A 24,766-nucleotide genomic window follows, 5' to 3' on the forward strand; every position below is an offset into this window, starting at 1 on the left:
GCCTCATCTACGCGGGTATTAGCCTTAGACCTTACATAGTTGTTATGCGCATTCCTGTATGCCACGTTTTGTACCTGAATGTTGTCCATAAAAGTGAAGGAAAACAAGAAGTACTCTTGCTTCTGCAAACGCCAGCTCATTCCATTTTTCATATATCATCTCTTTAGCATGTATATAAAGTCAGAACCTCGTGTAGGTACTGGACAAGATGATAGCTTGTTGCTGTCATCTTTACTCACTAGTATTAAGCTGTGAAGGTACCATACGTGGTAGCTTTCTGCTGACCAAAAGTTGAACACCTGATTTAAGATCATGAGACTGATCAGAAACTGGATTTATGAAGCACTAATCAACCAACACAAATTAAATTTATGGTTTCAACTTTCAAATTGGTATGACTGTATACAATTTCTCACAAGCCAGGTACCAAACAACTATGTAACAAAAATTTTAGATTTTACTTTATCTAATGATATCACGTGTTCTATGAGTCTGACAAGGAATTGAGATATGAACAATCTCTAAGACACATTTTACATCACATGCTTGGAGATATCAATAGTGGTTTTGAATTAATCTTTTGTCCAGTAGACTGAATACTAATTCATAATCAATTATGTAATGCATATAAACTCAATCTTTTACATAAATAATAAAGTTTCAACTCTAGCTCGATCCCATTTCTGCTGTTACACATATATTATCTACCAACGATGCGCAAACTAATAAATCATGGATTCATCACGATCAAACAACAATAAGGTGATAAACTGACCAATTTTCCGTGAACAACATCCAACTTCACTGCCCTAGTTATTAAACCAATTCAGTTATTTTAATTGTTATTGTAAAGATATCTTCTTGTCTTAAGATTGTTGGGGATAACAATTAAAAACGATAATATTTCAAACAAATTAGTATAAGGAATACTTATCTCATATTTTGAGTCGTCTCCCATATCTGGAAAGATTCTTGAATCATCGATCCCTGTTAAGTATCATGAATAAACAAACTCATAGTGGCAGATTGAGGCCCATGTTCAACATATTGTCCTTAAGACAAGAATGCCCGGCTACACTCTAAAAAAGATGATGCTATATCCCTACGGGTACATCTGCCTCCAAGATACAACAATCTTAACAAAGTTTGAATAGCACATCCAAACCTTGTCCTTCTAGAACTTGGCAGCGAAAAACTCACGAAACGTTAGCACTTAAACCATCGTATCGAACATAGAAGACGATGGAGAAGTTCTCTACACGAATGGCAAGAGAAGAGAGATTCATCTTATATAAAACCCTAACCCAAATCAAAAATATATAAGGTAAACTTATCCCTAAAAACTAAGGGACAAATTTGAAAGGTGTTTTGATTTTTGGAAAAACCGTTTTATTATTAGTTTTTATTCACATAAAACCGTATTTTTTCCAACACAATGATTTTTTGGCAGGATCAAGTTCGGTTCAAGGCGATGAAAATAACTGGTTGCAGAAGCATCCTTTCTCTATTTTCATCATGAGTGACTGCAACATCTTGGTGGACACTGTCATGACGGGAACTACATCCTCTTTTTTTTGGATGGATTTTTTTTTGGTGCAGACAAGTTTTTGATCTCAGATATTGGTCCCACCCAATAAATTTACCACTGTTAGTATAACGACATCAGTTAGGGAACTAAATTTCTCTGGTATTCTTCACATGCATGCTAATCCAATGCATTGGCAAATGGAGCCAAGAAGCGGGCTTCTCGATTTTTACAAATATTTTTTTTGACATTTATCTCCATCACAACAACATAGTACCTCGAAGACTATAGAGATCCAAAGTGTGTCGTGTGAGCACGAGCATAACAACACAACATAGCTTGCTAAAATTTGAGCACGCCCAACACAACACAACAGGTCGCATCACCTGGTATAGCATCATCACAACAAGATAACTTCATGTGTCATGTTGTGACAGCTTAATCTTCCCACGACACATCATAATATGTGCGTAAAACAGAAAAAAGGAGTTATTAAAAATTTAATAAAGATACACAAAAATGGATCACAAGGAGTGGTCCTAACGAAAACATAAAATAACATCGCAAACTAAAACAATGCTACTCTAAGATAACAAAACCCAAATCCCAGGTCGGCACTTGAAAATGCTACATAGCCCGCTTAATAACAGCCGAGTAACAGCGATTCCGATATGGCCATTTACACATCGGAAAGAGAATGGTTATAAATTTGCTGCGTCACTTTAAAATCCTGCTACATGAACCGCGCATTAACAGCTGATCTTATGTGGTACAGGTGTAGATTGACGTGTATCTAGATTTTCCCACGTCATGAAAAAAAACGAGAACTTTCTGGTTTCTCTCTTTTTCTTTTAGTTTACGCCCAAATAAACTACATAAACCCAACAGCTTAAGTCGTAATTTTCCCAGGGACATTTTCTTAATCATCCATATCTAGTTTACTTAATCATGCCTTTCTTAATCATCCCTTTCTTATCAGAGAAGGAGAAATGGACAAGGTGAATATTATCACTTCTTTGATAGTTCTTCTATACATTAATCATATGTTATTATTTCAGTTGTGGTCGGAAGATTAAAGATTAAGAAGAATTCCAGAATTAAATTTGAAATTTTGTTTTTGAATAGTACAACAAACCAAAACTCATTCACGACCTTATTAATTCGTAATGCAGTATGGTTTATGTTCAATCAACCATAGATAAATTGAAGACTAAAATCTATAGTTAATCGATGAAGATAAAGAAATGGCAGTGGCCGGGTAGCGAAAGTCTAGAAAAAGATTACTAACATTAGCTGTTTTATGAAATTTTGGCAGCAGTTAGATCAACTTCTATATATGTTAAGACTTTTTTGGATAACAAAGAATTTTATTACTAAGAATTGTCTGGATCAATAAGCATGAATAACAACAACTCTGACATATCTGACATCATGGCTGAATTCCTCTAAAACTAGCTTATTTTTCCTAGTTGTTTTTGAAATGGAATCAGCAACATGATCAAAATTCCTACTAACATGACTAACTTTAAAATACTCAAAAGAATTCAACAAGAGTTTTACATCTCTTATGAGTTTACGATTATCCCATCTCACTTCAAGAGTGTTATTATTGATAGAATTTACAACTGCTTATGCATCTGCAACTATGTGGACTTTGTGCAGTTCCATCGCTTTAGCCCATTGCAAACATTCCAGAACTGCTCTACATTCCCCTGTCTCTGCATCAGTTATTCCAACTGCATGAGATCCTTTGAATCCAGTACATTCACCTGCAGGATTGTATAAAACCATGCCAGTTCCACATTCATTATTATCGTAATCAAAAGATGCATCGACAAATAATTTAAAGACAGACTGTGTATCAATGTCACTGTGATGAGTATTAATAGATGCTTCATGAGATGCAGATGAAGCTATAAAAAGATCATTTATACTATCATTTAGACTATCCTGAGAAGAATTATTGAAACTAGCTAGCTGATAATGAATTCAAGAAGCAGTGTTTATAGGGTTTAGAATTTTATCCTGAAAAATGCAGTCACATCTTTCCTTCCAGATTATCCAGCTGCCAACCATTAGAAAAGTTCTCCAGTTGTGTAGATCACTTCCTCCAACATTTTGAACATCTTGGAATAATGATATTATCCAATCCTTGACAGCATGACAGTTAATGATGATTTGATCAATATTAATGTTCAGGGTTCTCCAAACTTCCTTGGCATGTTCATAGCTGATAACAAGATGATAAAGAGTTTCATCTTCTTTTTTACAGATTTCACAATGTGTTTCCATTTCCTTCATGGCTTGAGATAGTCTTACCCTTGTAGGAAAAATACCTTTTAAACACTTCCATACAAAAAGCTTAACACGATGAGGCAGTTTCATTTTTCACAGTTATTTCACAGCTTTAGGAACAGTATTTAAAGACACATGTTGTTGTACTCTAGCTTCCATGAGTTTATTATTAGTACTCTTAACTGTAAAATTCCCATCTTTGGAAGGCAGCCATCTCATAACATCATATTCATGCCGTGACAGTTGCATATTTTTATTTTTCCACAATATCGACAGTGAACAGTATGTGAAGTAGTGGTTCATTCCAATTGTTAGTACCAGGAATGATCAGTTCACTAACAAATACCAGTTTAAAACGATTAGGATGAAGTGGCTCTACTTTGATGTCTAGATCAATGATCCACCTATCCATCCATATCCTTGTCTTCTTTCCATTATTAACCTCCATAATGTAGTTTTTTTGAAGTATGAACAATCTAAGCTCAACACCCCTCCAAGTCCATGAAGAATTGCTTCTTTCACCTGAGAGATGTAAGAAGTTTTCATTCTTAAACTATTTTTCCTGAAGAATTTTAGTTAGCAAATGATCTGGTTGTTGACAAATTCTCCATGCAATTTTGGTAAGGAGAGCATTATTTAGCATTTCCAAATCCCTGAAAGCTAAACCTCCCAAATCTTTGGATACATACATATTCTGCCATGAGATCAAATTGAGTCATCTATTAGACTTATAACCCCACAAGAACTTTTTTTGAAGTGAATCAAGCTTCTTAATAAGAGTTTTGGGAATCTTGAAAGTGCTCCTTTGATACATGGGCACTGAGTTTAAGACTGCTTTCACCATTGTTGATCTGCCTGCTTGATGCATATTAATTCATTGCCAATTGCCAAGTCTTGTCTCAAAAGAAGTTTGAATTTCTTTAAAAGCCTTAACTTTGGATTTCCCAATGATAAGTGGTGAACCAAGATATTTCTCATTTTTATCCATAACTTTAAGTCCCAATATGTTACTGATGTTGCTGCATAAAGAAGGATCCATGTTGTAGCTATAAAAAATATAACTTTTGTCAAAATTAATGACCTAACCAGATTGTGAACTAAAATCTTGCAGAACTTGCAAAATATTATTCACACTGGTTAGATTTGCTTGAGTAAAAATGAGACAATCATCTGTAAAAATCAAATGATTTATAGATGATGCACCTCTTGCTGCAGTGATACCTATAGTTTCCTTGGATTCTTGAGCTTCTAAGAGAGTTCTAGAAAACCATTCCATAGCTATTATGAATAAATAGGGAGATAAGGGGTCTCCCTGCCTAATGCCTCTTGTAGGAGTGAATTCTTCACAAGGAGAGCCATTGAGGATGACATACAATGAAGTAATACTTATACATTGATGTATCAATTGACACCATTCTTCACTGAAACCAAAACTTTATAGAACTTTAAGAAGAAAAGACCATTCAATCCTATCAAAAGCCTTTGACATATCAAGCTTGAGAGGTATCCATCCACTTGCACCTTCTTTCTTTTTCATGGAATGAATTAACTCATGATCTATCATGGTGTTGTCATTGATCAATCTCCCTAACACATATGCCGCTTGATAAGGAGATATGATTTTCTCAATAAGAGGCTTCATTACAGAGACCAAAATCTTTGAGATAATTTTGTAAGAAGTATTACGAAGTCCAATAGGTCTGAAATCTGCAGGAGAACAAGCTTTGTTCTTTTTTGGAATTAAGGATATGTAAGTTTTGTTTATCTCTTTTGATAAAAGCTTTGTAGAGAAAAAATTCTTTACCATGTTACAAACATCCTCTCCAACTATATTCCATTGAGTCTTGTAGAAGCCTACTTGGAAACCTTCAGGTCCTGGTGCTGACCAACTCTCCATACTCTTCACTGTTTTAAATATCTCCTCATTAGTGGGTGGCAAAAGAAATATTATGTTATCTTCCTCTGAAATTAAAGTGGGAATGTGAAGATAGTGATGTTCCTCTATAGTGGGATGACTAGAAGAACTTATACTTCTAAAATGATTAGTAAGCAAATTATCAATATCTTCTCTTGTTTGTAACCATTCACCATTTGCATCTCTTAAGGAGTCTATATTTTTCTGGCTCTCTTCCTCTTAGTTAAAGTATGAAAATACTGAGTATTGTAATCCATATCTTTAACAAAGTTATCTCTTAATTTTTATTTATGGAAATCATGCTGAATTCTGTGCCATTTATCCAACTCTCAACCAACTTCAACTGCCTTCCTACTGTTTTCTTGGGAAAAGGGTAAAGCTTGTATTGCAGATAATTGTTCTTGTAGAGAATCAACATTCTAATTAATATCTCCAAAAATGGACTCTATTCCACTTGGAGAGAGTGATTCCGGTAAACTGATGTCTCTTAATAAGCTTATGACCTGGAGAACCTTAAACTGACTTTTACCAAGCTTTGGCTATTTCAGCTACACAAGATCTATCATTTAACCAAGTTTTGAAAAACTTAAAAGGCTTCCATAAATTTGGTTGATAATAATCAGTTACTAGCATATTGGGCAGTGATCACTTCTCATTTTGTCAGATGAAGTAATTTAGAATCAAAGAAATGATTGTTCCAGAACCCATTGACTAAAGCCATATCAATTTTAGACCTTTTACTTCCAGTACCCATGTTGTTGTTAGACCAAGTATGGTCTCTTCCTATGAAACACAAATCTTCTAAACCAACTTCTTGAAGTATAAAATTAATTAACCCATCACTTGAAGAAGAACTAGAAGCAGAAGTATCAAGAAGATGAAAATTCAAATCACCTATAAGAACCCAAGGCTGAGCAATATTTAAACCAGTGTCTTTGATGAAATCCCATTATGTTTTCTTTTTAGAGTAATCATAGTAGCCATACATACAAGACAAAAGTCCTTCTGGTTAACTTGGATCACTCTGCACAGCTGCATGAATCATATTATTCTCACAGCTTACAACATCACAAACAAAACCATCCTTCCACATAAGAACTAATCCTCCAGAGAGGCCTACTGGTTGAACGTATTTAGCATTTCGGAATCTAAAAGGGTAAAGATTTCATTTTGTCTACAGGAAGTTTGGTTTCACAAAGAAAAATGATGTCTGGATTATGAGTTCTAATAATGTCCCTAAGGTGGTCTCTTGTTGCTGGAGTATTAAGGCCTTGGACATTCCAAGATATGACCCTCATGTTGCAATGAAATACTAAAAAGAAACAAATAAAACCAAAATTGATGTATGCAGGGAAATGAAGAAAGCGCAATGATGAAGTAATAACTGCAGACTAACAACTAATGGTTTTAAAAAAAAAGGGATAATAAAGTTTGGAAATCGAGGAAAAAGAGTATATCTGATCCCCCTTAATTGCATCAGCTGAAAGGTTAACATTCACTGTGACCATGTGAGTTGTCTGGCTTGCTATGATGGTATTATTATTGGCAACTGGTGATGAAGTTTCAGCTTCTACAGGCTCTACAGGCTTGACATTCTCAATCTTATTTATTTTACCTAGTCGACTATCTTCTTCAGCAACTGGACTTTCCTTGATGAGGAGAGCTTCAATGTTGATTTTTTCGCCATCTTTAGGAGGAACAAAGACTATAGTTTTGACAAACTTCTTTTGATTCTTTTTGACGGCAGGAGCAGCATCTCGATTTATGACTTTGATATTCTTATGAATATTATTAAGGTTTCCCACAAAATAAGGTTTTTTCATGGGCTTTTCGAAGAAAGTTAGCTGCATCCTTGCAAACACCAGAAGAGTGGTTAATCATATAACATTCTGTGCAGATGTTTTTTGGTTGACGCTCATAAAGAATTTTTGCCATTTGGTAGTCCCAGCATTAGTAGTACACTTGACACCTCTTCTCATTGGCATTGAGAGATCCACATTAACACAGACTTTGACAGGATCACTTCCATTAGGCACCGTATCTTTTGTCTCAATTGCTACCACTTCACCCAAAATTTCTCCTATTTTAGTGACTGATGAAACGTTCATATGTTCAGGGAGAAGATATTTTAGTTGAATCCAAAAGTGTTGGAAGTTCCAACGCTTTTCTGTGTAGATCATTCCAGGGATGTAGTCATGAACTACCAGAAGATAATTGTTAATATTCCATGGCCTTTCTTCAATTATCTTGTTTAAAAAATCCCAACTAAACTTGAAAATCATTAGGTTAGGTTCCAACTCAACAACTCTTAAGTTTTCTGGCTTTAAAAAAGGCCAAGTAAATCCGATAAACTTCATAACTGTATCATAATTCATTCTCCCCTCTATGATGACTTTCCCAATCTCACTAACTTCCCAGTTCGAATCTTCTTCTTCATTGTTATGGCTGCTTTGTTGAAATACAACAACTTCATTAGTGTCTCCAAGTTCCAGAGTGGCTTTTTTGAACTTATTAACGAGATCTACAACTTTACTAGAACTACCTTTTTCCATATTAATGAAAGAGTTTTGGGCTTGCCTATTCTCAGATTTTACAGAGATGGTATTAGCATGAGCAGATATTATGATGTAAAAAGATTTTTAACATCTTGTAATGCTTAGGGTTTTGAGGGTAAAAATGACAAAAAAGAGGTATTGGAGTTGAATGCAATAAAATTGCATGACTTTTAAACAATGATATTTAGGAATATTGTTGACATGGTAAGTAATGCAGCTGGCAAATGCCTGAATTATAACAATCAGGTACCAAAAATACCCTTTCCTTTTTACTTTCCAGTAATTCAATTTTTTTGAATTATCTTCAGAGCGGGATAAACTGAAACTAGGAATCAGTGAGTTGAAACAGTGTTTAGAAACTTGCAACACTCTGCCGATGAAATCATTGATACCAACTTGAAGCAAACCAGTAAGCAAAATCTTGAAGACAAACTCAACAAACACTATAATCACAGTATAAAACGAGGAAAAATCCATTAGAGATAACCAATCTGCAAAAGCAAAGTAGGGGAAACAAAGTGATTAGTTAAACATGGGTTAAACAGAAAACCTGAAAACTAATAGGATATGCAAAAATGAAAAATGAAGATTGAAAAGACAATTAAAACATGAAATTTCAAACAAAGAGTTTAGACATCTAAGATAAAATGGATTAAAACAAGTATACAAACAAGATAATCCTAAAACTTTAGCAGAATGGTTGAATAAAATGTTGAAAGAAAATTACTGAGTTAACTCAGTAATCACCGATTTGCAGAGGTAAGAGACATATGTTAAGACTTGTACAATGGCAGAAACCCTTTTCGTTATTCTTGCTGTGATTTTTGATGACTTGACCTTGCCACTGTACTTGCCACGTAAGATCCGCCGTCACTCGGCTGTTACCGTGCGGGGATGATACGCTTACCGCGGGTTGAATCCTGCGGTCCATCCTTCAATAAACAAAAACAGGGGTCCCCTGACCCGGCGGATTTGCAGGAGGTGGGTTAAGGGTAGGACCCACCCCCTTTCTCACACTCCCATCGTCGGGATGGCCCGTGGGATCTAACCCACGGATTGTTAATCATTTCCGGTTATCGTGAGGGTCATATAGCAAGGCGATCCATTAGGCACTCTCCTCTTTGCACTAGATCTACATCCCCTAATCTGCCACATTGCTAGTACCCGCACGCTTGGTATCTCGACGATGGAACCATTATAGAAGACACTTTAGAAGTCTCAAAATCTCTAAAGATAATTCAACATGAAGGTGGTGCACGAGGGCCTCATTTGAACGTCAGGAAAACGAAGATTTTCTGGCCTTCTATCGATTCTAGATGCTCAAACAATGATGTTTTCCTTGCCAGTATTGGTCCACCTGCATTGGGTGTGAAATTGCTGGGAGGTACCGTCAGCATAGATACTCAATATTGTAGTGACATGATCCTACAGTGTATTGATAAAACTACTAGGCTCATGGAATATGTTAAGACACTTAACGACCCACAGCGCGAGCTATTGCTCTTACGGAACTGCTTTGGAGTTTCTAAATTGTACTTCACCATGCGCACAACCAGTCCATGATTCATACAGTCGGCATCAACACACTATGATCAACATCTCATGGAATTTCTACGGCACCTGATAGTAGGAGATGGCGCTGGATTTGGGGTCCTTCAATAGCGCCTGGTAACCTTGCCTATGGGATATGGAGGATTATGAGTGTACACTATGCACGACACTAGTCAGTACTGCTACCTAGCGTCGTGTGTACAGACTCATCGCTTACAACAAACCATTATAACCAATATCGATATTTCAGCACCAAGCCTTAGCTTCAAGGACGCTCTCAACAGTTTCATACAAACTTGTTGCTTTTTCACTTCTTTCGACATCAGTACCACCGCCCCACAACCTATGAAGAAAATTGCGGCTATGTATTTCGATGCAGTAAAGAAGGAACTTCCTAACAGGTTGAACCTATCAACAAGAGATGTGATCTTATGGCAGTGTAATAGACAGGAGCACGAGATGGACTTTTTGAAGGCTATCCCCATTGCTGGTCTAAATCAAACCATCGGGCCTCGACAATTCAGGGAAATCGTCTAATACCGCTATGGCATACCACTTTTTCCGGAAGATAATGTATGTACTTGCTGCAAACGCGATATGAACGTCTTCGGAGATTATGCACTCCATTTTTCTAGCGAGGTAGGCCTCAAATTTCGACATGACTTGATGCGGGGTGTGATTATGGATATTTGCTATAGGGCGGGAGTGGCGGCTCGGAAGGAAGCATCTCTAGGACTTTTGTATGGTGGGGTGGCTTTGAAGCAAGCATACATACTTGTGCATAGTTGGGAGAACGGAGTTGATACATGTTTTGATGTCACAGGAGTCTCACCTTTCTCTGGACCTGGTTTACGTAGATTTACACTTGGACATGGAATCACCGCAGCCGTTAGTCGCAAACGTAACAAGTATCTGGAGATATGCAGGTCCCACGGGTATGCTTTCGGAGTCTTGGCTTTCACAACTTTAGGTGAACTCGGAGATGATATGATTGTTCTATTGAAGAGGCTAAAGAACTGTTTATTTAATTACGACGCTAACAATAAAATAGGCGGTTCTTTATTTTACATGGTAGGTTTGCTATCCAAAAAGGAGTTGGAGCACGGCTCGGCTCCCATCCATTCATGTACAAACTGATATTTAATTTTCTTAAATAAAAGCCCCTAGAGGAATTCTTTTATTAAGTAAATAAATAACTGAAAATACTTATTAGTTTTTTCTCTTTTTTCTATTTCGTCCGCACTGTATGCAATCGTGATCATCATACATACTATTTTTATTCGAACAGATCTAATATAGGCTATGGAACAGTGAATGAAAGTGCTTAGTATGATGTGATAATCAAGTCTAACATTACGAACAGGCATGCCTGCTTTCATCTTTTGATTTGTTACCGCAGAAATTTTCAACTTTCATCACGTTTTATGGTTGCCCTCCATTAATGGCCAACACAGTCACTTATTCATCATCGTGGAGATAATATCATCTATATAAATCAAAATCAGTAAGAAGAAACTATTTAATTAAGCCTCTAATAAAAATAAATTAGCATGACTAATTAGAATTATTAATTGCTTATAAGATTTGATCTGATTAACAAAAATAGAAATGGAAAAAAGAAGTGTGATGGTCAATTTGAGTCAAATTGAATATTCCATACATTATTTATTTTCCAATTTCTAAACCTGATTGTTTGTTTATTATGATCTTAATAATGAAAATTAATCTAGGGTTTTAAATCCTGATTTTGATGTGAAAATGAAAAAAATATCAAACCAGAAAGAACACTTTCGTTATTCCCTTTGAAGTAAATCCAACGACTGTCTAAATTTTTTCTTCCCATTATCTTTTACAAGTAGTAAGCACGTGCGTTGCACGTCGGCGATGCTATTTTTCTACTTTCTAAATAATTTGGTGGTGATTCGACACCATATTTTTAATTTGAAAATTAGTCGTTTCTTATACTTAAGAATCAATCATTTTTTTTTTTTTTTTTTTTTGTAGATTTTTCCAGTTTATTTTTAAGTATGTCTAATTTTAAGCTGTGTCTAACTTGGAAGGAGAAAACCTATAAATTCGGAGAAATATAAAAAAAAAAATGAAAAACAAAAATTGATATCATTATTTGTGCTCATTGCGTAGATAATTTAAAGGGCTTTCCAAAAATCCGACGTGTAGTTTATATGATATCATTATAAAATTTACAAAAATCCAACGTGTAGTTTATAAGATATGAGGATTTTAAATATATAAAAAGTGTATTTATTTTTATGTCTCTGTAAATATTCTTTATACCACATCTTGAAAATCTAACGGCTGATAAGAAAGAGGAAGTCTAATGATCTAACGGATAATAGCAATAGTTCGGACGGAATTCTATTTGTAAAATCTAACGGTGGAATTTTAAAATTTGGAGATCCAACGATTATATCTACTTGAGTTTTATAATCTCTTTTTGTCGTTAAAAGAGGGGGGAGATTACTGTGACAACGAAAATGTTGTTCCTCATCTGCCAAATCATTGCCACACCAACATTAGCGGTCAAGCAGCTGATATTTAGATGTTCAAGTAGCACGATTGTAAAGTGCTTTACCCTAATCCTAGTAAAACAGAAAAAAGGAAGTATTTTAGAATACCTGTGTCATAATACTGGGTGGGACTACAACACCAAGACTCAATCCCAAATGTTGTGGTTGTTGGCAAAGACAACCACCAAGGCGTCGGGGAATTGGCGTTTTGAAACTTTAGATGCCTCTTATTAGATGCTTGGATATCAGCCGTTGAAGATACGGCAAAGGAAGAGTATGATCATACACGCTACTACAATAGCAGAAATCCATGGAACCGGGTCAAGGAGTTTAGTATAGTGAGCGGTCACACGCCATTTGCAATTACGAAATGCAATTAATTACTATAGTTGGGCACCAAAAAAATCTATATTTATGATCCTAAAATTCGAATTATAATTATGCGAATTTGGAGATGTCTTTTTCTCTTTATTATTTTCTGTTTTTTTTATCGATTATTATTTTCTGTTTGGATCCTTTGAAAATTCTACGCTCAATCCCAATTGTGGTACGTACTTGTATATGAGCCCATGGCATATATCCAAAATAGTGTTACATGTCGCTGATTACGTTACCGATAAACATGATATAATATTTTTCATGGAAGTTCGACTAGAAGTCTGACCAAATATGCAATGCATGTTGTTGGGTCACAAGCCCATGATATTGAGCCTTCCAACCAGGCCTTATTAATCGCCTACTCATAGCAAGGACTATGGGTAGTGTCATCCTTTCAAATGAAAGAGTGCACTATCAATGAATCATAATATTGGGCATACCAAAGTCTTCCAAGGCATACTGAATGAAGACAAAAAAGGTTGTGAAATAGCAAAATCAGATAACCCCTTAACCCAATTTTTTTTTAATGGCAAATCTGCCCTTTACTTATTAGTGTTATTAATCTTGATTAGTGATTAAATATTTTGTTTAGTGATTAAAATAATTTTCAGAATTATAAGAGTTGTTTAGATGAAAATTTTGGGGAAAAAAATCAAAGTTTTGGTTTGGTTTGGTTAAGAAGGAGAGAAAGAGAAGGAGAAAGTGAGAAAATTCTAATTCTTGATTCAATGAGGATGAGGAGTGTCATATATCATCTAAAAAACCTAGGAAAATACACATCAACTACAAAAATGATTCCCAAATGGTTGATTTCCTAGATTACGAGAATGATTCAATGGAGGATGAAAAGGTTCGGCTTACATTTATGAGCCGAACCGATCCCTTTGTGAATAGTTCGTCTAGCTGAAACTGTTTAGGTATGCGCCGAACATTTTCTAGACACTAGTTCGGCTTGTATAAAATTTTCCTAGAAAGCCGAACCTATTCCTGAGAGTTCTGGAATAAAAAATGTTAATGGTTCGATTTATATAATGAAAATCGTATCAGCCGAACTGTTCATATACACTTTCAGGCTGAAAATTTGAAGAACCGTTCGGCTCAAAAACAACAACATTATGCGCCGAACCTAGGTTCGGCTCACAACGCAACTAAATTATGCGCCGAACCTAGGTTCGGCTCACAACTCACCTAAATTATGCGCCGAAACTTGATCTGAAACCTGGATATTGACAACTAATGAACAGTTCGGCAAGCTGAAAGTGTTATTGTTATGAGCCGAACCAACTAGTTCGGCTTGTTTAAAAATATCATAATGAGCCGAACCTAGTCCTGTGTGATCTGGAAGAAAAATTATGTGAGGTTCGGCTCATAGATGTAAGCCGAACTGTTCATCAATGGGTTGGTTCTGCTCATAGATGTAAGCCGAACCTATTCCTGAGAGTTCAGGAATAAAAAATGTTAATGGTTCAGCTTATATAATGAAAATCATAGATTTTAACCCATTAAAATCAAGTAGATTTTATCTTCATCTTCAAGAGAATGAAAATACGAAGATAACGCAAAAAGAATGAGGCCATTCCGACATTGGACGAAGAAGTTATAATCAAAACAAGATCGAAATAATTCAGTCTACATCGGGAAGTTCGGCTGATAACTCATCAACACGAGTCAGCCGAACCTAAAGCCTATAAATCAATATTTTCGAAGTGTTTAAGGGTGTATAGGTCATTCATACCCATTAGACACCCCTTATCAATACACCCTGGTTAGGAAAATGACTTTGTATGCCTATAAAGTTTTCGGTATGCCCAATATTATGGTTCCTATCAATTTGAGAAAATTAGGCTCTCCTATGAGTAGGTTTCAACCCACTTTTCCCCCAAATCCTTTCAAACACTCACAAGTAGTTGGGAGTTTCACACTACTCGTTCATTCGAACGAGTAGTTGGGAGTTTCACACTAGACGGGGGACTATCCCCCATCAGAAAAAAGAAACTTTTAATGCAAAACGGGGACAGTCTCCCGTTAAAATCTTTTTCTTTTCGTTTTTTTTAAGGGGGAGTATCCCTTCTATGTAGAATTTTTTTAGCTTTTCTTTTGTTGATGAGGGATTGTCCCCCGTCTGGTCCAAAATCCAATTTTTTTTAACTAAACGAGAAACTATCTCCCGTGTAATGTCTTTTTTTTGTATTTACCCATAATAGCTTCACTCGTTCATATGGGCGAGTAGTCTTTCATATGATAGACATAGTCTCCATCTGAAGACTACCCGTAGGATTTGCTCTCGGGAATAGAAGTTTCATGCACTGAGTTTGGTATTAGGTGTGGGTTTCCTAGGGTTTCCTAGTAGTGTACGCATCTCTCTCTATATATATAATTGTGCACGAGAAACAAATCAAATCATCACACAAAAAGAGGATCGAGGTAATATCAAACGTTTCACTTGTAATCAGAAAAATTTTTTCATGGAAAATCTCGACCATGATGTCTTAGAAAACATACTTTTTCGGTTACCTTTAGGGATAGCTACTTCACTGGCTAAACGTGTGTGCGAATCATGGAAAAATATCCTGTCTAACAGACGTCATAACTAGGTTGGTTTCCTTTTCGCATGCAATGAATACAAAGATGACTTCAACGACAGTAAAATCCAGATCCGCTTTGGAGAAGAATATGATCATATTGATTGTAATAAGATGAACCATTACTACTCTCATGAGACACTCATGGAGATGGAGCATTGCAGATTTTCTTTTAAATCCCATCCATTCTATGGTATCCTGGTTGGATCATGCAATGGATTGGTTTGTTTACAGAAAGAGGATCCTGGTGACAAGTACATCCGCGAGCCTTTTGCAATTTGCAATCCCTTAAAAGGTGAATTCATTTCTCTTAAAGCTAATTTGAGTAGGGCGGGGGATTACTGTCCACTACCGCTCGTAGTTTCAAGTGGGTTCGGTTATTGTCAATCAACTGGCGGGTACAAGGTTGTTAGACTTTACAACATCAGCGAGGAACGGCTGGTGTCATACGCCCAAGTATTGGCAGCAACAAGTGGAGAGACATGGAAACATTTATAGATGTCGCATTCTCCTTTGAATCTGGACCTGGTATCTTTGCTAATAGCGTTCTTCATTGGTTGGGGTATGACCAAGAAGCAGATCGCATTGTAGTCTTTGATATGGAAGATGAGAAGTTCGGAAAGCTCTCCCTGCCACCTCCTGAGGCAGATGAAGATTCGGAGGATCCTTGTAATGAACTCAGGTTTTTGGGAGGGAATTTGTGTTGGGTAAAGAGGACCTGGAGCTGGAGTTTCATGGAGATATGGGAATATAAGAAAAATAATCTGAACACAAATAATACTAGATACGGAATGGAAGAACATAAGATACAAGACTACTGTAGCGTAAATTCATTGAACTGGGTCAAGGATTTTAGTATACACATTAGTGAACATTATATCCAGCCGTTTGCAATTACAAAAAGCAATCAAGTACTAATGCTGGGCGCATGTAATCTCTACTGTTATGACCCTGAAACTCGAGCTATAAGCAGCCATTGGGACGGTAGGTGTACGCGTCAAGTAATTCCTCGTACAAATAGCTATGTTTCGTTGAAAGATTTCGGGGAAACATGGTAATCCCCCTTTTCGGGTTCTATCAACGTTCTGTTGGAGATGGTTTACTTCTTTGGAATGTTTTTCACTTTTGTCTTATTAGTTTCTATTTGGATTCTCTGGAAATTCTATGCACAAACCAAAATTGTGATACTTCAATGTAGAATTTGTTGTTCTTTTGAAAGCATGAAGTTGTTTCTCTTGATTACAGTGGTCTGTGTTGAGAATAGTACCTCATTATACTGAGCTTGTAACAGATTACAATCAAAGAAAGTGAGCAGTGTCGACAATGACAACTGACTCACCAAAACATAGAAACGATGGGCCATGAACTCTTCGCAGTTCCCATCGTTCCAGTTCTAACTTTAGTTTATGAAACCGCAACAGATTTTGATTTTTTTTTGAGTGACATACATGTAGGACCTGATTCCAAGAATGAATATAGTTCTTTTCATCGAGTAATCTAGATACTGGCACTCTCGTGGTACAGGACCACATCAACTATAGTCTTAATGAGCAGGATGAGTAATGGGTTGGCAACATTCTACTATGAAAATTGAAAGATTCTTTAGGGAACTGTGGAACAAAGTTTAATTTTTTTTTAAATAAATTAATCTGAAACTGGCATAATATATTCAATCAGGAATCTACAGTATCAAATTAATGACTTTAAAATTCAAATGATATTGATGACCTGGGAAAAATTTAACATTCAAATACCTAAATTGAACTGGTTGTTCCAAAGCTTACAATTTTAACTCACTTTCATCGTCATCCTCCGGTGGCTTTTCATTGAGATCGAACATCATAATCTTCTTATTCGGTACGTCGGCTTGCTCTTCTTGAACTGATGTTGTAGATGACTTAATTAGATGTAAAGACTCATTGATTTCCTTTGGTGGTGGTGAGGCTGATGACCTACTAGGTTCAACTTCTCCAGTCTTATGACTCTTTTGATGCCCCCCTAGAGCGCAACCACTCAGAAACACCTTACCACATATTTTGCATGGATGGATCTTTGATGTTGCGGATGAATCTTGCACTGCAGGTTTGACGACTTCTTTTTTCAACGGATTGCTCTTGCAGCTTGATTTATGACCACCCAAAGCTTGATAACTATTGAAGGATTTTTCACAAAAGGCACAACTGAACGTATCAGAAGCAGAAGACAAAGTTGTTATCTGCTGGTGTTTTTTCAGCCCATCTTCTGTACAGACGACATCTTGCAATTTTCGCTTCTTAGTAATTGAAAATTTTGTGCTTCTGTGTTTCTTTGACTTTGCTGAATCAATAGAATAGCTATTAGACAAAGCCCATAGATGCATTAGGGTTTCGACTAATTCTTTCTCACCGAACACTGATTCCTTTTGTTTGTCGATAGATAATTTCTCAACAGATGATGTTGATGTCGATGAACTCTTTCGGCCTCTTTTTGCAGTTTTTCCCGATTGAGGGAACTCATGAGAGTTCGATTTCTTAGTAGTAGAAAAAGACCTTGGAGCACAAGAAGTAGATGGTGAATTCCTTTGAGCATCAGAAGTAGATGGTGAATTCCTTTGAGCACAAGAAGTAGATGGTGAATTCCTTTGAGCATCAGAAGTAGATGGTGAATTCCTTTGAGCATCAGAAGTAGATGGTGAATTCCTTTGAGCATCATAAGTAGATGGTGAATTCCTCTGAGCATCAGAAGTAGATGGTGAATTCCTTTGAGCATCAGAAATAGATGGTGAATTCCTCTTACCATCGGAAGTAGAAGGCGAGCTCTTTTCTTTAATGTCTGAACCGGAATTATCAATTGAATTATTTTGAATACCATTTTCTTGCATTGAGAAACCTACGAATTTATAATTATTATCAACTTTTATGCGAATCTTCGTCATCTTTTTCTCTCTGGATTTGCTAAGAAAGTATATAGAACAGAGTACCGAAACAGGGGTTTTTGAGTAAACAGAACAGAAACCCTAGAAGATGAACTTGAATGAATGCTAAGATCAAACAGAATACTAAGAAATATTAACAAGGAACTCTAGTCCAGTTTTATATACTCCAATAACTTGTTTCTCACTCAAACTTAAATCTACACAATTTCTGAAAAGCTCTTTCCTAAATGCGCGTGCTAAACTATAATCCTGATTCACTTCAGCTTCGGTTTCTGATAAAAAAAAAACTTCCTCAGTATTTCCTTTTATTGAAACTGGGACAGTCCCAGAAATAATATGGCCCTAGGCGAAACGAAGAAACTTGACTCTCAAGTCTCAACCATCTGATGCAAGCTGTAAGCCACTCTGTAGTCTGCCTGATGGTTGTGCCCGCCTGTCTCTAGACTAGCAGACTAGGTTGTAAAAATGTGGAGGTAGTCAGCATACTGGGTGAATGAATTTTTGTAATTTTCCCTTCGGGGTGGCACTATCTAAAGAAAACTTTCCTATCATAATCGAAGCAGAAGAGAAGAAAAGCATACCCTAGTTTGTTTGTTATTTATTTTAGTCAAAAGACTGAATTTTCACTACTTTTAGCTAGGCCATATAGTCCATTACAAAGTTCCCAAAAAAATATGATTATTTGGTAAATGATCATGGACATCCGCGGTACTAGAATTCTGAGTGAGCATGTATGAGACTGAATTGAGTTTAAAATCCATGCTACTTGGACTCGGAAACATCATGGTTATACATGAACTCTTCTTGTATAAATTCTTCTCACAATCATCATGTGATAAAGCTCAAAAGAAAAGGTGTTGCATAAAAAAAGAAAACAGCAACAAAAGAATGATTAGTACTGGATATCTTCATCATCATCTAAAACTTGAGAATTTATTTATTTTTGTTGAAAAATTGAGATTGAATTAAAGGAGAAAAAGCCTGTGCCACTGTACAAACGATAATGAGGATTGTTCGTTCATATAGTTGCCATCAATCAGCTTAGTTTGTTGTTACTTTTAGGACTTGATTTTTTTCTTCTAGCAAGAGTACAAGTTGGGCAACATGTAGGTGGCTTATATATCTGTGTATGAAGCAATTATGAAATCTGATTAGTGTAAGATTCAAGCAAATTGAGGTGCATCTAATGTAGAAGAAATTTAATTGCTTTAATTTTGGGAATTTTGAATGTATCAAATGCGCTCAAGTACTTGAGTCCCTTTGTTATGGCAGGAAATCCATCATGAATTTTTTTGTCACAAAGGGGTTATTGCAACGGGTTATAAAAGAAATGAAGTAGATAGTCAAAGAAAACTCTTTGATCTTCATTCATGTAGATTTTAAAAAAGATTTTATTAGAGATAAAAGTAATAAATGATCTCGGAGAGACTGTCAGCTTTTATACTGAGCTTGTAACAGATTACATTCAAAGAAAGTGAGCGGTGTCTACAATGACAACTGACTCAACAAAACAAAGAAATGATGGTGCATGAACTCTTCTCAGTTCCCACTGAATTTATCTGCAGCTAGCCTGATCAAACTTGAACAGGTCGACTAAACCCTAATCTTGATCTTGGAATATCTAACTCTATAATATTAAATTGCATCTGATGACCACCAATAACAACTGAAGTTTCGGCCTTTGAACCTCCATCTACAAATGCAAGACAGTATACATCCTTCTTAACAAGCTTCAAAGAATTACCTGGACTAATCATCCAATCCACATTGTTGCTCAAGCCAAGAAGGATCTTTGGGGCAACAAGCCCGTCAGGTCTGTTTTTTATCGTCGATGCACTAAAGCAAGCATGGAAAGGCCAAGCAGGAGCAACTGCAGTTATATTCATGGCTTGAGCTTTGTTAATATAAAGACTTGTGAAGGACTTGTATATTGATGTCTCCATAGTAGTGTAAGGAACTAAAGTGCTAAATTTGGTTCCTCCCACGCCATTTTTGTTGTTGATCCACAACAATCCTTTATCGTATGTGACATTTCCATTGTCTATTTCGATTGACTTTACGTCAATGAAATAGTCACTAGGAAAATAAGAGTTAGTGATGAGTGGGGTGTAAGATAACGGCAACCTGGATTGTTGATTAGTGTACGGACCATCCCCGAAGTACATGGAACCTTCGCTTGTGGAAGATAACTCCAACGCAAATTTGTGAGGGAACTGAAATGCAGCTGCAAATTGTGAAGCTAAACAAAGTCCTGATCTTCCAAGACCAGCAATACCTTCAACACCTTTTGCGAGTCCATGTAAGAAACCAGTTGTTGTTTCACAACCGAGTGAAATCCCACGAGCCGTAACATTTGGACCTGACAACCAGTTCCCAGTTTTCAAATTTTTTGATTGAACGGTCACGGCCACGACACTTGACATAGATGCACAACCTTGACTGGAGTAGATCCACGAGGATTTACCACCGAGATCAACAACTACGTTTATGGGGACTTTTCCTAGGCCGTTTTTAGTCAGATATTATTGGAGAGTAGATGGATCTCTCGTAACTGATAAAACAAGCCCGCTAGGCCGAGAAGAAGAGGACGCATAAAGAAAGAAGAAACTGATAAGTAATAGAACTGAGAGAAAAGAAGAATAAGAAGCCATGGGGAATTGATTGTTTCTATGTGATTGAATTAACTAGTAGTGGAAGGAAATTTAGGATATAGGCAAGGGGTTTAATACCAGCCCAAAGTATTCGACCATTGACCATTATTTTGTTTCTGTACATGTTAGGGCGAATTTCACCTGCTATTTGTCTTTTAGCACTCAAAAGAAACCATTATTTCTGCAAACGTTAGGTCGATTCTCATCTGTTATATTGGTATTTTAGCTCTCATAACCTTCGACCATTGTTTCTGCAAATGTACGTTAGACAGAAATCTAAAGGTGTAAAGTGTGTCGTGGAAACAAGTTTATTGCACAGCACGGCACTTTCATATGGTGTGTTGTTCTACACTAAACTGCATACTGACACAACACATCACGGGGACACGGATAAACAGGAAGCACAACACAGTATGCTGCACAAGACAAGTACAGGCACAGAACCATGACTTCAAACCGATATTTCAATATAATTTATTTTTTTTGCCCTATATCCTTACCTAGCTAGTATTCTTCTTAGCTTAATTATAAGCAAAACAAAATTAAGATTAAATTGATAACACTTTGTTAAAGTGTGCGGGCATCCAACTCAAAACCAATTGGCAATAGGTGGAGCAGTCCTTATATTTTAAGTTAACTAAGCGGATTATAGCGATGTGGGACTATTGTCCTTTCACACGCTCTCTGACGTGTAAGGCCAGTCACCGGGCCTCACACATGGACCTACCAGTCCATCGGTAATAGGTGTACACAGGTGAGTGACTAAACTAAATCAGGAGGTAACACCTCGGCCAGTATCGGCATTGGCCTACATCCCGGATATACAAGTGACAAAATTGATTAAACACTTCGGCTAGTAACCGGCCTATACCCGACATACGCAGGTCTGGGTCTGGAGCTTAGCTCTGATACCATTTTAAAGTTTGCGGGCATCCAACTCAAAACCAATTGGCAATGAATGGAGCGGCCCTTATATTTTAAGTTAATTAAGCGGATTATTGCGATGTGAGACTATTGTCCTTTCACACACTTGCATATAAGTAAAAAACTTCTAGGACAAGAGTATGGCGTACGACACAAATGGAACCTAGAGACAAGGCATGCATGATGGATCTAGCATAGAATGATGTTTTCTTCTGGATTATATGTGTGCTCATACTTGGTCAGTTCCTGGTACTGTCAAACGGCCAGATTTGGCTGTCGGCAACATAAAGAAACAGCAAACAAAAAACTGAGTGCAACTATAGAGGCTACAAAAATGACTAAGAAAGAACGAAGTTAACATAAGTATCTACCAAAAAAAAAGGTTCATCTGGGTATGTATAGTTAAATATGAAGCCAATTTTTTATTTTTGATCGGAAGAGAATGAATATATTAGAGAGATAGAATGTACATGGTGCCTACCAGAGGTAGGAAAAAATAAATGAAAAACGAAAACGGATAGCAAAACAGTAGATTACATAAAGATTGCACCCCAATATTAAGTATTGAGCTTGAAAAATTTAGATGCACTCTCTTTTCAGCTGCTTGAAAGATTCTACTGTTTCTTTCCTTCCAAAGAGTAGCTATTATTGCAGCTGGGATGAGACTCCACACAAAATTGCCAGAATCTGAAAAGTGATTGTTGTGCCGACCACGAGCTAACATCTCCATATTCCTTGGAACTACCCAAGACCAACATTCTCCGGGTAAAACCATCGACCACACTTTGTGAGTGATTTTGCAGTGAAGAAAAATGTGATCCCAAGTCTCAATATTGTCACCACATAGGACACAAGAGTTGTACAGCATAATATTTTTTTGTCGCAACACATCAATGGTATTGAGCTTGCCATGAATTAAGCACCAAACAAGAAAGTTTACCTTAGGAGGAACTGCAACTTTCCAAATAAAAGCAAACGGGAAGTTATCAATACCAGCAGAAGAAACCAACTTGGAGTATAATGACTTCACAGTGAATATTTTGGAATTATGTAAAGGCCATCTCCTTGTGTCAGGCAAAGCATCCAAAACAGGCGGGGAGTCTCCAATATGAGTCAATAATTCTGCATAGTCGTCTGTCTCTAAGCCGGCAAGGTGTCTTTTGAAATGGAACGACCAATTACCATCAACAGTAACCATATCTTGCAAATCTTGAATTTTTCTCTCTACGCAGTTTATAGAGACTAGGGTATGTGACTGCAAGTGAAGCTTGACCAGTCCAAATATCATTCCAAAAAGCAATGTTTCTTCCTGAATGAATATTAAGAGAAGAATTTTCACTGATCAAATATGAAGTATCAGCAATCGTTTTCCAGCATGAGAGACCGTGAGGTTGGTTAACTTTGCTTGGAACCCAATATGAATATTCACTCCCATATTTATCTTCAATGATTCTGTACCACAGCTTATTTTTGTCTATACCGAATCTCCAACACCATTTGGATAATATAGTCAAGTTCATCACCTTCAGATTACAGACACCTAATCCGCCTTTCTCCTTGTCAGCCTGAACCAAATCCCAGTTCACTAAATGAGAAGTACTTGATCCATCCTTAAATTCCCACAGAAAATTTCTCATCTTTCTCTCCAAATTTTTTATAATGGATGCAGGAGCCTTGAACAGAGAGAAGTAATATAACGGTAAAGATGTTAGGATGCATTTCAACAATGCAAGCTTACCACCTTTAGAGAGTGAGATTTGTCTCCATGTTGATAATCTAGCATCAAATTTTTCAATGATGGGATTCCAGATAAGCTTAGATTTAGGTTTTGCACCTAGTGGCATACCAAGGTACATGAATGGCAGACTATCTGTCGAGCAACCAAATTCTGTGGCCCATGTATCAATTTCAGGAACATCACCTATTGCTATTAGCCTTGTTTTGGAAGTGTTTACCTTCAAACCTGCTATGTATTCATCCTTTTTGTAATCAACAAAGACAAAATGCTTCTTGTTTTGCTAAAGTGCAGAGAAAAGATTATGTAACTCATCCTTTTTGTAATCAACAAAGAATATGGTGTCATCTGCATAGTGTAGATGGCTTATAACCAGACTTGAAGAAGAAACAGAAAAACCATTGAACAAATTTAAGGACGCAGCTCTATCCATATACCTTGATGAACCCTCCATAACAATTTTGAACAGCAAAGGAGAGACCGGGCAACCTTGTCTCACCCCTCTAGTGCTATTAAAGTAACCAAATGAAGACCCATTTATCAAAACAGAGAAAGTAGATGTAGAGTAGCAAAATTTCAGCCATTTATGCCATTTGCTGCAAAAACCCATTTGTTGAAGTACAAATTCTAAGTAATTCCAGCTAATTCTATCGAATGCTTTCTCAAGATCAATCTTACATATGATACCAGCTTTGCCAGATTTGAGCCTTGAATCTACTAATTCATTAGCAATGAGTGTACCATCTACAATTTTCCTACCTTCAATATAAGAGCATTGTACAAGAGACATTAGCTTATCCATCACCAGTTTGAGTCTTGTAGCAAGCACTTTAGCAATGATTTTGCAGACACTATTTAGGAGACATATAGCTCTGCAATCCTTTATGGTCTCCACATAATCCTTCTTGGGTACAAGAGTAATAAATGTAGAATTATGTTTAGTATCAATTGAACCTGTAGAACAAAATTCAGAAATAGTGTTCATAGTATCATTTTTGATAAAGCTCCAACACTTACTGAAGAAAATGATGGGGAACCCATCAGGTCCAGGTGCTTTGTCATTGGCTAAGTCTTTGATGGCTTGTATAACTTCCTCCTCAGAAAAGTCAGCCTCCAAGATTTCAGATTCTTGACCAGTTATCTTGTTAAAATCTATGTCTTCAAGTTCTGGTTTGATGATTTCCTCTTCAGTAAAGAGAGAACTATAATAACC

General features: G+C 36.6%; 2 protein-coding genes across 2 annotated transcripts; both read right to left on the reverse strand.

Moving 5' to 3' along the window:
- Positions 1-17,109: 17,109 nt before the first annotated feature.
- LOC113329714 (zinc finger protein ZAT5-like) lies at positions 17,110-18,243 on the reverse strand. The gene has a single exon (XM_026576555.1). The coding sequence runs from the start codon at positions 18,241-18,243 to the stop codon at positions 17,110-17,112; it is 1,134 nt and encodes a 377-aa protein (XP_026432340.1).
- Positions 18,244-19,817: 1,574 nt separating this feature from the next.
- LOC113329715 (basic 7S globulin 2-like) lies at positions 19,818-20,666 on the reverse strand. The gene has a single exon (XM_026576556.1). It carries the CDS (start codon positions 20,664-20,666, stop codon positions 19,818-19,820), a length of 849 nt encoding a protein of 282 aa, XP_026432341.1.
- Positions 20,667-24,766: the final 4,100 nt, after the last annotated feature.

The sequence above is a fragment of the Papaver somniferum genome, unplaced genomic scaffold (genome assembly GCF_003573695.1).
Source record: "Papaver somniferum cultivar HN1 unplaced genomic scaffold, ASM357369v1 unplaced-scaffold_117, whole genome shotgun sequence".
NCBI lineage: Eukaryota > Viridiplantae > Streptophyta > Magnoliopsida > Ranunculales > Papaveraceae > Papaver > Papaver somniferum.